This window comes from Lissotriton helveticus, chromosome 5_1 (assembly GCF_964261635.1).
Source record: "Lissotriton helveticus chromosome 5_1, aLisHel1.1, whole genome shotgun sequence".
NCBI classification, from domain to species: domain Eukaryota; kingdom Metazoa; phylum Chordata; class Amphibia; order Caudata; family Salamandridae; genus Lissotriton; species Lissotriton helveticus.
This window is the reverse complement of record NC_136065.1, coordinates 76116583-76130717: the sequence shown is the minus strand read 5'-3', so window position 1 is coordinate 76130717 and position 14135 is coordinate 76116583. Positions and strand designations below refer to the sequence as shown.

The following is a 14135-nucleotide window of genomic DNA, read 5'->3' as shown; positions in this document are numbered from 1 at the left end:
ATTTATATGTTACAGTGAATAACATAACACATAGAGCATAAAAACACATTGATATGTACAAGTTAAAAACAACCCCAAAAAAAAGTGTCATTCTTAATCAGCACTGTAGTACTAATCCATTCACTATTCATGTGAAAGTGGCTTGATGGACAGTAAATCATACAAGGCAAAGATTCACATACTGGTGCATAAAAAGATAGTGGAAGCTGCAGGAGAGCCCATAACCCAACAATTTAAGGAATTGAATAGAGCTGTGTAGGCGTGGTTGGCTGCCCCAACCTCAGAAGCATGCGGGAGGTGGAGTCCTATAGAAAACCCTAATATAAGGGACTTAAAGGTATGGGCATGGGTGTACCCTATAAGTTCAAGAAAATATATCCAGAAGTGTGATGGCTCTGCGACAATTCTCTCCAGGATATTGCGCTGGAAACCGTAGTGGTACTTACAGTCATGATAAAACCTGCATGTTGAAGACCAGTTGTGTGTAATGAGCCCTTATTAACATATTCCCAGGACAACCAGGATCGCAGACCCATGCTAATCGTAGCTAATGTGTAATAAGCGGCATCAGATAGAGCCAAGGTCAAAAAAGGCGCCTCACGGGCGGACATCACTACAGCGTCCCAGAGCGATATCAAAAAATATAAAACATCCGCTGTTGCAGAGGTACATGGCATGCCTGGTACACCCTAAGTCCAAGTTCTTTTTTTAAGATGGTTCTGCCCATCGGTAATTGGCCTGCAGGAAACCTGGATATGCTCTGATTTTAATTATGATTATTATTTTGTTTATTCGTGTGCTGCAAAACCCACAATAAAAGGGCATGCTAGTGGAGTTATATCCATTTTACTTTGGAATGGAATGAAAATTTATATAGCACAGAAACTGCCACCCTACGGGTATCCTGGCGCTTGAATTAGAAATCACATCAAGACAGCAAGCGCAATTGTCAATATCCGGAGAACTAGTAGGCATTCCTTGGAGAGAGGTAATGGGGTGTACTGCGCACTCTATTTTAGTAGTTTTAACCTCTTGTTTTAGGAAAATAAATCCATTTAAGATGGGGCGTGCTAGGTGGGGAGGCGGTAGCTAGTCTCCTGTAAGTTACACTGAGAAGGAAAGTGATAGGTTATCACTGAACCCTGCCTGCACAGCGGGTGCCAACCATACGGTTCGCTATTTCTTGAGATTTTCTTATATACTAAATTTCTGAAATAATTTACATTCTTGATCAACTGTTTGGTTTTCAGTCATGATTTTTCATGATTTATTGACACCAACATATTTATGTCATATATCTCTTATGAATTAAATTCATTCATCATAAACAAAATCAAAAATGGTCACAAAATGATTTTACATCATAAAACAGTTACATGATGCTATACAATTGTAAGTAGTCCATCCCAATGCATTTCGAGATCTTTTGATCTCTTCTTCAGGGGAACCGCAAATGTAAAACAAATTCATATAAATTTGATGTCCATTTCATATTAGCAAACAGAGAGGAGCGATAATTTGTACTCACAACTTTCTACATTCATCATTGAATTTACTCATCAAATGCAGACCTTGCTATAAATGTAACAAGCAATGTAAACGACAATAATGTGAGTTATTAGTATGAAAAGAGAGTAATAAGGTGAAGGCATGCTTACCTACAAGTGAAAGGTATTTCAGAGATCCAAACTCGTAGGGTCCTGGCAGAACCCTCAAGTGTATGTTACAGGAAGCTATAAAGTGAAGGACAAGACTATAAATGTCTGTTGAGAAGAGCTAATAAGATCCTTCTTGTCTGTTGAGGATTCCTTGGAAAGAGCCAGGTGTTCAGGCTTTTCCTAAGCCCAATCAATGAGCTTTCCTGCCTAAGATTCAAAGGCAGCCCATTCCAGATATGTGAGGCAAGTACTCCGAAGGCTCTACCCCCCCTTCCGGGATTTCTTACATTTGGTAGTTGTAATCAGATTGATATTTGACGATCGGAGCTGCCTCCTTGGGTTATACCAAGTAAACATTTCTTGCACCGGGATAGGACCTTGTCCATGTGCTGCCCTATACATTATGCACAGAGATTTAAAGTAAATTCTCTTCTTAATGGGCAGCCAGTGGAGATCTTTTAATGCCAGTGTTGTAGTGGACCCACGTTGTCTATTTAGCGCCAGTTTTGCTGCCACTGCCTGCACTCTCTGTAGCCTCTGCACAATATATTGTGGTGCTCCCAAATAGAGAGAGTTACAATTGTCCAACCTGCTCAGTATTACACTTCTCACTACGAGCGGTCGGGAGTCTTCTGGGAGTAGGGGAAGGATCTTACGCAATACTCGTAGCAGAGAAAGACACACACTGGCAGTTTTGTCGGCTTGTATGTTCATTTGGAGATCTTCATCAACCATAACTCCCAGATTGCATACCACTTTATCAGGAGCCAAGGGTTCATCCTCCTGAGTAAGTTTAAATTCTATCGGCAGATGTCGAGACACTCTGGTAGCTGGACAGTACACCACCTCAGTTTTTCCCCCATTAAGCTGAGCCAACTTGCAGTTTGACACATGCACTCCTGGAAGGTGTCCACAGACCCCGCTTGTTTCCCCTCCAGGGAGAATATCAGTTGAGTGTCATCCGCATAGTTGACCAGGTCTACCCTAAAAGACTTAATAAGGGGGAAAAGAGGACGCAAATGGATGTTGAACAAAATTGGGCTTATTGCCGAGCCCTGTGGCACCCCGTGGTGTGCTGGGACATGTCAGAGATAAACGGTGTTAAAGATACAGCTTGTTGTCTTCCTGACAAGTATGATCGTAGCCACTGCAGGGCTCGACATTTAATCCCTATGCTTTCCAGACTCTCAACCAGCATGGCCTGGCTCACCGTATCAAATGCGGCTGACATGTCCTATAATACAAGGACCGAGGAGTTACCATTGTCAGCACGCATTCGCAGGTTGTCCGTTGCTGTTACCAGCACCATCTCTGTCCCATGTCCCGGGCGGAAGCCAAATTGATCCCTGTCCAGCAAGAAGTTGTCCTCAAGATAACATGACAAACTTTTGCTGACAACCTTCTCCAGGATTTTAACCAGGTAGGGCAATAGGGAGATGGGTCTAAAATTAGCTGGATCAATGGGGTCCAGGGATGTTTTTTTCAACAAGGGAGTTACAACTGCTTGTTTCCATACCTCGGGAACCACCCCTTCCTCCAGTGACTGACAACAGATCCTCCATAGGTCGTGGAAGGTTTCTTTACCCAGGATCTTCCAGATTTTATGGAGAAACGGGTCTAAAGGGGAGCCTGATGATACACTAAGAGCGAGCTGGTTAAACAAATCCTCCGAAGGGGCATAAAAGAAGTCCAGGGAAGTGGTATTCTGGGAGACAGTATCAGGCATCCAAGCCGAATCATCTGGGCCATCAGATTGGAGTTTACTGACAATGTTGGTTATTTTGTCCTTAAAAAAGGAAGCAATTTCGCCACAAAGTTCCTGTGATGCCACTACCTTATTACTTGTAGAGGCTGGGCTTGAAAGCTCCCTAACAATCCTAAAGAGGGCTTTGGTGCTATTGGGTGCTTGGACAATGGCTTCAGCATAGTAATCTGCTTTGGCCCTAGTAATCGATTCCCTATACTTGGTCTGGGCCCGTTTCAGCGCTTTTTATCAGAATTCCAGTAGGCCCTCCTCTATTTTCTCTCTCCCCTTTTACATGCTTCCCGCAGCTGTTTCAGTTCATCATTATACCAGGGAGCAGAGGTTGTTTTCCTGAGTTTTATGCGTCTTATCGGGGCCACCGAGTCAAGGGTTTCCACCACCGCATTGCAGTAGGACTGGTAGTTTTCATCTACCGAGGTGGAGGGGGAGAATGACCACTGACCCTGAGAAGGTAGTTGGGCCCAATTTTTTACCACCTTATTCCATTCTCTGCCCTTCCGAAAGGTCGATAATTGGTTGTTTTTATCCACTAAGCTAGGCAACTTAATTGAAAAGTGAATCAGGAAGTGGTCAGTCCAGCTGTGAGGCACAATGTCTACCACCTCCGTCTCAGCCTGATTCGCAAATAGGAGGTCCAAAACATGTCCTCCTGAATGCGATGGTTGCATTACCATTTGATGGAGACCAAGATTCTCACAGGTGTGCCTTAAATCCCTTTGATGGTTGTCTAGGCTACAGTTATCCCATAGGTTAAAGTCTCTTAGTACCAACATACGTGGGTGGGTTAAGCTCAGATTGGTAATAGAGTTGAGTAGATCCTGGTACTGGGTATCCACCCCCGGGGCTCTATAACAGAGAACACCCATAAGTAGTCTACCTTTAGTCTCCTGGAGTGAGAAGCCCAGTCTTTCGATCCCAACAACCTCATCTACCTGTAGGGGCGCAAAGTCCCATTCTTCTTTAAAAATTACCCCGACTGCCCCTCCTCTTCCCAATGACCGCGGCTTATTAAATATTTTGTGGGCAGGCAAAACCCAGGTGCACCAACGAATCTGAGGTGGTCCAGGTTTCAGTTAGGAAGAGGGCATCCAATTTCATGTTTTCTAACATGGTGGAGACCTCATGATAGTGTTTGCTCAAGGATCTACAGTTGATCAGACCACACTTGAGGGTGTTCTTACATTGATCCAAACTAGTAGGTGGAGAAGGCGTCCCCCCTTTGTCCCTCTTTCCTATAGTGAGTAGCTGTTCCCTGGTATATTCAATTCTATCCTGGTGTGGGCTGCAATGGGCAGCATGGCTGGCGCTGTGCGCGACCGGTGCTCGGACAGGTGCAGACGGGCTTGCCTCTGGCGCACCGCCGGAACGCGCGCTGCACGCTTGCATTGCCAGTTCTTAAGTAGGCAAGCAGGTGACTGACCGCTAGAGCACAGCCCCTGAGATGCAGCCGAGCCCAATTCCCCTCACCCAAGATGGCGCTCGAGAAAGACGCCGGTTACTCTATTCCCGCTAAAGCAGCGGGGTGGCTGAATTCAATTTTAATGTGCAGGTAAGAGTAACATCTAATAAAACAAAAGGGCAATTTTAAAAGATTATAAACAATTTTCGCAGTTTTAGCAGTTTTTCACAACAAATGCAGCAAAGTGACTCGAGTGCATCAGTTAAAAGGATTAGTCAACTGGTATTCTCCTCGTAGTGCGCGAGTGAGTTATCAGCTATTTTTTGTTACTTTTAAGTTCCAACTAACCGCGCGCTTGCATTGCCAGTTCCTAAGTAGGCAAGCAGGTGCCTGACCGCTAGAGCACAGCCCCTGAGATGCGGCCAAGCCCAATTCCCCTCACCCAAGATGGCGCTCGAGAAAGACGCCCACTACTCTATTCCCGCTAAAGCAGCGGGGTGGCTGAATTCTAACTTTGTATTCGTATACATTGAAATCCAAAGCTATTTGTTCATCTTTAAAAATTGTGCGTTTGCTTTAAGTTAGATTTGTGTAATTTGACTGGCATATGTATACGTCCTTTCTTTTGGTCAATGTGTATATCCCCCCAGGAGGGCGAATGATATCTTAATTAAATCCATGTTCTCTTTTACACACAATATTAGTGTTTCGGAAGAATGCACATTGATAATTATTGTGTGAGATTTTAATGCTAAAATCTCGAATTGTTCATCTTTGATTTTTGGAAGTAGAGAGTTTGAAGAGGTGTGGAATATTCCCGAGGGTGTTTTGCCAGGTAATATTAGATCAGCCAGGCGGGGCCTTCGCCTTCTGGACTGCCTGAGAACTAATGATCTTATGCTTTTAATAGTCCGTTTCTGGAGAACTCACCAGCCTCTGTTACCTTTCAATCCTTTCGGGGTCAATCATCATTAATCGATTATATAGTGGTTTCCTGCCAAATGTTTGGTGCCTGCTCCCATATTGAGGTATTAAGGACGGATTTAAAGTGATCAAAGTATTCTTTCGATGTTTTTTGATTTAGGTCTTAAGTCATTTGAGCTGGAATTCAAGAAACGTCAGCATTGTCTACAGTTAAACCAATGAGCATACTTTTTGGCCTGAAAATAATGTGATGAATCTGGTTGCTTATGTTAAAATAGCGACTTCAGCCCCTTCCGTTATTTTCACAGAGAACCCTATTGCTTGGTTTGAAGAGCAGCTGTCCCTGTTTCGATCATGTGGGAGAAAATAAAGTACTGCCAGTGTTAAATCCTCTGTAGCTATCTCCTGGGAGGTAAAGAAGGTAAACCATGATATAAATTCACTAGTAAGAAAACAATTTAAGCATTTTGTTGCTACTGAGGCAAAGGGAAATCATCGATTTGAAGCGGTTAGAACTAGATTGAAGGTGTCTGAACAGATGAGGGAGGAGGACCGGAAATGGACTGTGTTGAAAGAAGCTGCTTCCTCTGGTGATTTGCGTAAATACTGGTTATTGATAGCAGAATACTGTGATACTAGAATTAAGGCCAAGACCATTCTGATTTCCGGTGCAAAATGGTCCCATTACGTCTTGCAGTTATATGCCATCAATTCCAGTTGCGGGATGTTGTTGGAGTTGAGTGATGAGCTTCCTTCTTCGGACAAATATGGCCCGCCCTCTTTTGAGGGGATAGAGGTTTTTATTTAAGGCGCAAGATTCTCTGGAGCAATGAGCCTGGATGAACGTCCGAAATCTGGTCTCTGCATGGGCCTCGCTGCTGTGTCCAGTGTTCCAATATTGTTACCAGCATGGGGTTATTCCGTGGTCATGGAAAGGTGGTATGGTTGTGCCTCTATATAAGAAAGGTCTGAAAACCTCTCCCTCTAGTTTCAGACAGACTGCGTTGTTGGACGCGATCAGCAAATTGTTTGCAAAGAGTTTTCTCCTTCACCTCCAGGACTGGGCATTTGGTAATAATTTTGTTCCTGCAGACCAAGCTGGTTTTTGTAAGAACTGCGGAACCTTGGATATTATTTTGGCCCTCCAAACATTGATAGATAAGTATCCTGTGGGCAAGGGAATGGCCTTATATTCTGCCTTTATTGATTTCTCCACAGCGTTTGATAGGGTTGACCATGGGACGCTGTGGAGGAAATTGGTGGCCTTGGGGATCCCTGCACATTTGCCCTGGTTGATAGTTGAATTTTACGCCTCAACTTGGTCACAGGTTCTGATGGGAGGGAATCAGGGTCTCTCGAGCAAAGTAGAGATGCACAGTGGCCTGAAGCAGGGGTGCTTACTTGCACCCCTTCTTTTCTCTGTCTACATACATGATCTACCTTGCAAAGTTGGACAGTGTAAGTTGGATTTGCCTAAATTAGGTGCAAAGAATATTGGCTGTTTACTCTATGCTGACGATGTTGTATTGCTGTATTTAACTCTGAAAGGGCTACAGAGGTGTCTCTCTGAGTTGGGAAATTATGCTGATGAGCATTTTTTTCAAATGAATATCCTTAAGAGTGAAGTTATGGTTTTCAGGTCGAGGGGATGCAGAGTTAGGAAGGGTTTGCGTTGGTTCCTGGGGAATGACAACCTGGAAGCGGTGATGGTGTATCCATAGCTAGGTAGACATTTTTGCAATAACTGCCTAAATAAGGATCACATTAGTCAGTGTAGAAGCAAGGCTTCATCTCAAGCTTCTGCCACAGGCAGATTATATAGGTGTTGTGGGCCCAGGCATTTCACCCATGTATTGGTTGTCTATAAGTTTTTAAGATTCCACCTGCATTGAGCTATGCCTGAGAGGTAATGGAAGAGCGGTATTGGTCTTTTTTGAGAAAGCGAAGGGTAAATTAGGCGACAAATGTTTTATTTGAATTCTTCGGCCGTTCCAACGGCTCTCCGGCTTGCATTTGGGCTCCTCTCCACAAATGTGTTTGCTATGGCTGCTGTTCTAAGGTGGTGGAACAATCTATTGAATGGTGAATCCAAGTCCATTCGAGCTGCATTGAAACATGAAATATTTTATTGTTTATGGGGAAGAAGTGTCCTCTTTTTAAACTATGTGAAAGCTCTGGAATTTTTTTTTTTAATTGGTCAAAATGGGATGGTTCTCTTCCCAAAGCTCACCGTAAAAAACTTGATCAAAAATCAATCTATGAAGTAAGCTAGAAAAGGGATATTGTTTTATGTGCTCAGCAGGCCCGGAATAAAATATTGGGGAGTAGCCTATGTAAAAATAAAAAAAATAAAAACTGTATGTACTGTGAAATCTCCCCCATGGTACGCGCATAACCATTTTATTATTAAGGTTGAATCTGCTCTCGTTACAAATCATTACTGGATCCTGGTAAGGGCTACCAAAGGAGAGTCTTTATGATCCCTGTGGGAATTGGGCGCTATTTGTATGTCTTCATCTTCATTGCGGCACCAATTGCTAAGACTCTTGTTTTTGAAGTACAATATAACCACGGTAGTGGAGGCCCGGAAATGATTATCTGCAACACCATCAGAAATAATTTGTGCACATTTTTTAAAGAATTTTGGAATATTTTCTAGAATTGTCTGAATGTAGGGCTGACCCTCCCTTCTATCTCCACACCCGCCCAGAAGGACTTGGATGCGGCTCTATCAGTGGAGGAGGTGCGAGCGGCCCTCGCCCGCATGCCGCACGCAAAGTCACCGGAGCTGTGACAGCTACCCGCTGGAGTTTTACCAGGAGTTTGGAGACGCAATGGCGCGTCTTTTGGTGCAGGTCTACGCCGAAGTCTTTGTGACCGGATCGCTCCCGCAGAGTATGTCCAGTATGTCCAGTGGAGAAATTTGTATGATCCTTAAACCGGGCGGGGACAAGCTCGACCCGTCCGCATATCGCCCTATCACCATGATCAATACTGACGTTAAAATTCTAACTAAATTATTGGCCACCCGTTTGGCCCCGCAGAGGGCGCATTTGGTCCACCCGGACCAATGCGGCTTTATTCCAGGGCGTAACACCGCCATGAATCTGAGGCGCTTGAATCATATCATGCATGAGGTTGAGGGGTTGGATTGGCAGATGGTGCTCATATCAGCTGACCTGGCCAAGGCGTTTGACACCGTGGACTGGGCTTACCTACAGGAGGTTCTCTGGGTGATGGGCCTAGGCCCGAACTTTTGCCGTTGGGTCCGTATTTTATACAACTCCCCCAGAGCTCGGGTGATATTGGGGACTGCGCGTTCGGAGGAGTGGCAGTTGGGGCGGGGCAAACGACAGGGGTGTCCCCTTTCACCACTTCTCTTCGCTCTTGCGATAGAGCCTTTGGCTGTCCGGATTCGTCTGGAGATGTCGCAGTGGGGCATACAAGTGGGAGATACGTGCAACATTATCTCTTTGTATGCTGACGATGCCTTTTTTTTATCTGAAGGCCCCGAGGGAGGCGCTTCCTGTGTTGCTTAATCAGTTGGATCGGTTTGGGGACGTGTCGGGACTGAGGCTCAATAGACGCAAGTCTTTGATTTACCCGCTGTCGAGATTCGGCGTGCCCGAGACGATTTGCCAGAGCACGGGCTCCGTTGGGAGACGGATACTTTTCGTTACTTAGGGATTCAGGTGGCGCCTACAGAGGCGAGATCCCTGGCCTGTAATATTGATAAGGTGCTTCAGTCCCTGCATCACTCCATGTCCTTTTGGAACACCCTCCCGCTGTCCCTCATGGGCCAGCTTTCTGTCGCTAAGATAGTGATGTTGCCTAGGACTCTTTATATACTGCAAAATACGTTGTGTCCCCTCCCCACTAGGGTCTTTCGCACACTGCATGTGCTCCTTACGTCCCTACTGTGGGCGAACCGACGTAGCCGGGTTGCCCTTCACACAGTGGTGCGATCCTATGATGAGGGTGGCCTAGAGGCCCCACGCTTTGACCTATACTATTATGCTGCGCAGCTGCTGCCAGCCGCCAGATGGTTTGCGGAATCGGAGGTTTGGGAGACGCAGCTGTTGGCGGGTACAGCGACGGTGCAGGAGCTTCAGGTGGCATTGATGCGGGGAAGGGGGGCAAGCAAGACTCTGCCCTACATCGTGAGACATACGGCGAATGTCTGGCACCGCTTTGTTGAGATGGTGCTCCGGGCGGCGCCCTTCCACAGAGGCCTGTCGCTTTGGATCCTGGCGCCCATGGTGGCGTTGGAGGAGCAAATGTCCTTTCGGGCCTGGCGGGAGGGAGGCTGTGAGACCCTGGCAGATCTGTACCCATCCGAAACCTTTTTGTCATATGAACAGGCGGAGGAGGCTTTCATCCTGGGTAGAGGACAGTTCCTGCATTACCAGGGATTGCGTGATGTGGTGAGGTCGCTGTGGATACAGTGTCTAGAGATTCCCCCAGTGACTCATACCCTGGCTGGACATTATATTGTCTTGTGGCAGAGGATGTCGACTTATTTCCCTGCTGTATGCAGCCATGCGTAGGGACTCTGCCCCGCCGGTTCCTCCGGCGTGGGCGGCCTGGGAGGTGGATTTGGGTGCTCCGGTGGAGCAGGATCAACGCAAGCGAATAGGGGCCCTTACAAAGAAGGTCTCTAGTAATGCGCGCTTTAAGCTAATATATTTCAATTTCCTGCACCGCACCTATCTCACTCCGAGCTTACTGCAACGTTACTCCCCGGGTAGGAGGGATGATTGCCCCAGATGCGGCGTGGGGGGAGCGGGGTTCTTGCACTTGGCCTGGGGATGTCCAACGGTCCAGAGTTTTTGGGGGAGGGCACTTGAACATATTACTGCCACAACTGGGATTCACATTACACTGACACCTTTACACTGCTTGTTGGCGTTGGTACCTAGGCCAAAGAAACGGAAATTGTCTTATAAATTGATGCAATTGATGCTGGTGCTGGCCAGGCGCAGGGTGGCTATCACTTGGATGGGTCAGAGGGCCCCGGAGATTCCCAGGTGGCTGAGTGCTGTGCGGGAGCTGTCCCTGGCGGAGGAGGCACATATGCAGAGCTGTAGGAGGGACGAGAAGCTGCAGGAGGACCTGTTGGCCTGGCGCGTAATGTGTGGCACGATAGTGGTCCTGGACCACGCCTCCCATAGTGAGTCAGAGGGGACGAGTGGAGAGTTATTCTCACTGATGGGTTCGGGCGCTGAGGATGATACTGGGGACGCCCCCGGAGTCACGGTGGAGGGGGAGTGAGGTGTAGGGACTGGCCCAGGGCTCGCAGGGCGTTAACTGTTGCCTGATAATATGCAATGTGTCATGGGTAACTATGTATTTCAGTGTGACCTCTGGTCAACCAACCGTGCCTTAATGAGTCTGTCAATGTGCATATGTGATGTTTTGATGCCAATAGGGGGATGTTATTGGTTGTTTAATTTCTGCAAAATGTCAAAAAATAAAGTTTAAAAATTGTCTGAATGTTCGTAAATTTTAAAGTAATTGCACTGGTTCACGAGTTTGAGGAATTGGTACTCTAGGTTTCAAATACGTTTGCACAGTATGACATTAATTTATTGTGCTAAGTACTGTATTAGCGTTGCACTTTAAAACATTTTCCTTCCCTCGTTTGTTGTATTTATTAGGCCTGCCTAGTATTGCGTTATATTATTTAAATGAACTGATTGCGTATTTGCACTTTTTTGTGTCCGGGGCCTTAGACCTAAGTTGTAAGGTGATTGTTTTTTATCATGTATTTCAGAGTTCCATGTACTGTATATTGAATGAATTTTTTTTTTGTACTCTGAGTTCCAAATCTTCATATTAAAAATCTTGAATCTTGTTGCTACAGGTAAGTAACATTACCCCACTTAGGCTCTACAGAGAGTATGAGAGCCTCGAAGTACAAGATCAGAAAAGTCATAGTTTGGACAAAGATTTATGAACTGGTGGCTATCCTCACCTGAGAACATTTTGGAAGCACCACTTGAGACTGTGCAGCACTCTGGACATTTTGTGTTGCCTTCAGCTCCCAGAGAGCTATCTTTAGGACATGAAAATAAACTGTTACCCACAAAGGCTGGGGGTGGGGGTGGGGGGCGAGGAGGTGAGGAGGAGAGAGAGAGAGAAAAAAAAAAGGAAAAAAAAGAGACCTGCACAGATAGACTGATTCACCTTCCTTGGTAAACAAACAAATCTACAGTGGTCTCAAAGGGGCATGCTATCCATGACTTTGGCAGAATCAGGAGAAACTGCTGTTGTAGAGACTTCTAAACCCACTCTGTGAAATATTTGGAAGGCGAATAATCAAAGCTATAGGGAGATTTCTAAATTGTCCTGTTGGCCTTCACAGTCCTCGTCAGGAAGCTACTAATTTTGCTTTTGTCTTTCTACAGCTTCCACCAGGTTTTTGAAACCCAGGAGTCTGGGCTGAAGGCTGCTGTTGCTCGCCTCGGGAGTTTGGGCCAGCGCATGTGTTTCGCAGCAAAGAGAGTGGACACAATCCAAGGTCTGGTTATGGCTTTCCTTCTCATTGCGTTCATTCTGGAGTTTAAGGCCCTGCAAGTATGCCCACCATCTACATTACTTCCCTGCTTTCCCATGCAGGCTGTGGGCTGGAATGGGACCATATGGCTAGGACAGGAGTCTCTCGACCACCCTACCAGTGGAAAAGGTGTACTGCTGCCAGCTCCTGGGGCGTCTGCCCTCATACTTCATAATGCACCTTCTGTGTTGTATTGCTAAGTCTTCAGCTATCTCTAGCCATTTCCCTCTAACTTGCTCCAGGCCTCCATCTCAGGGGACTCTCGCAATCTCCTTCCATCAAGGCCTTTACTTGTAGCAGCCTTCACTTCATTTGTTGGGAAGGCCTAGCCCTGATGGAAGAAGGTGCAATGAGCACGACTTCTTCCATGACCGTGATTGAGTTTACATGTATTTGTTTACTTCTGCAGGGATGGTGGCCAGGAAGATGGCCATTGCTGGGCTGCAGTTGGAGGAACGGAACAGAGCCCAGGAAGCTGGAAGAGACAGGTGAGGATTACACCCAGGGTTTGGGATAGTGTGTGCAAAAGTAGTTCAGGCCTGCTGGCACAAAAGTCATGTTGGTCTCGATGAGCTGGAGGGGAATGGTTTAATCCATTTAGCGTGTTTGAAAGGCGGATGATTTCCAGGACATCCATGACCATTACAAGCTAGATCAGTCTTCCTCAGAAAGAGACTTGGTTATTATCAAAATAGGAACCGTAATAATTAGATATATATTTGATGAAACTCCTGATCAACACATTCCTTGCTCTGTCAAGACCAGCAGCACATACAGATACTAAACTCTGTTTTGAAATAAAACCAGTGTTCGCTCACCATCATCAATTTCAATATTTGCACATCTTTTGACCTCTGATACTTCTAATATTTAGATATAAGGAGGCCCTACAGCAAGTTTGATTCACAAGCATTAAACTGTGAAAGTTTGGCCGTCCAAGACACTTGGTGCTGAAGCCATTTGACATCCGAGTTGCAGAACATGATTATACTAGAGGGCTCTTACAAAGAGGGAGATCCCTGAGATTTGTATGAGGTCAAAGCTGCCTAAAATGACTTCTCGCGTGAAGGAATTTATCCCAAGAACGAATTAGAAGGTTATGTGATAACCTCCACCATTTGTCTACCAATGTCAATGTGTGCAGTAACCCTCTCATGGTAAGTGTAAAATAAAATGTACCGCAAAACATAGCTAATGTAATGTGCTGCGTTACTAATGCTAGCTGTCCCCCAAGCTCATGACTTCTGCTGTGGGTAATCTCACAGGAGAACCATCAATCCGAAGCCAATCACTACCATCCCTTTAAATCTGAGTCCACACTGGAAGAGGTGGTGTTACCTCAGAAACCAAGGAAGCGGTTAGGAGAGAGCGAGAATCACTGGTCCGGTCGCAGAAGATGGTGCAGCTTCATGAACCCAGGAACCACGGAGTTGAATTAGTCAAAGGTACCACGATCAAATAATACAAGCCCACAGTGAGCAGAACAATAAAAGGTCATCAACATAAGGCATGCCTGTCTCAGTAATTCATTAATTCAATACCTAACACACCTCTTTGATGAACACCATAATGAACCCTGGGAAGATCAGGACCCAACCTTTATACCGGTGAAGGAGGAGGAGAGACTGAAAGGAAGAACAGTGGGGACAAGAAACAGACAAGCAAGTAGTGACACTAAAAGGATATATGCTGCAACCGCAAGGAAGAAAAGAACAAAGAAGAAAGAACTAGGAAACTCCATGCAGACGCATGGAGCTGCCAGGCATAGACCCAAAGGACATGCTCACTGTTAGGCTGTCACTGGGTATGATGACTTCACAAAGTAAGTGTAAA

The 14135-nt window shown here is 45.8% G+C and overlaps 1 protein-coding gene across 1 annotated transcript in view; it reads left to right on the top strand.

Annotated features, from left to right (window-relative positions):
- CCHCR1 (coiled-coil alpha-helical rod protein 1) overlaps window positions 1-14135 on the top strand; it is a 149439-nt gene that overhangs the window by 76923 nt on the left and 58381 nt on the right. Inside the window, exons 11-12 of the mRNA XM_078641730.1 lie at window positions 12154-12266; window positions 12712-12790. Coding sequence (XP_078497856.1) covers window positions 12154-12266; window positions 12712-12790 — 192 coding nt within the window. The remainder of the gene's footprint in view (window positions 1-12153; window positions 12267-12711; window positions 12791-14135) is intronic.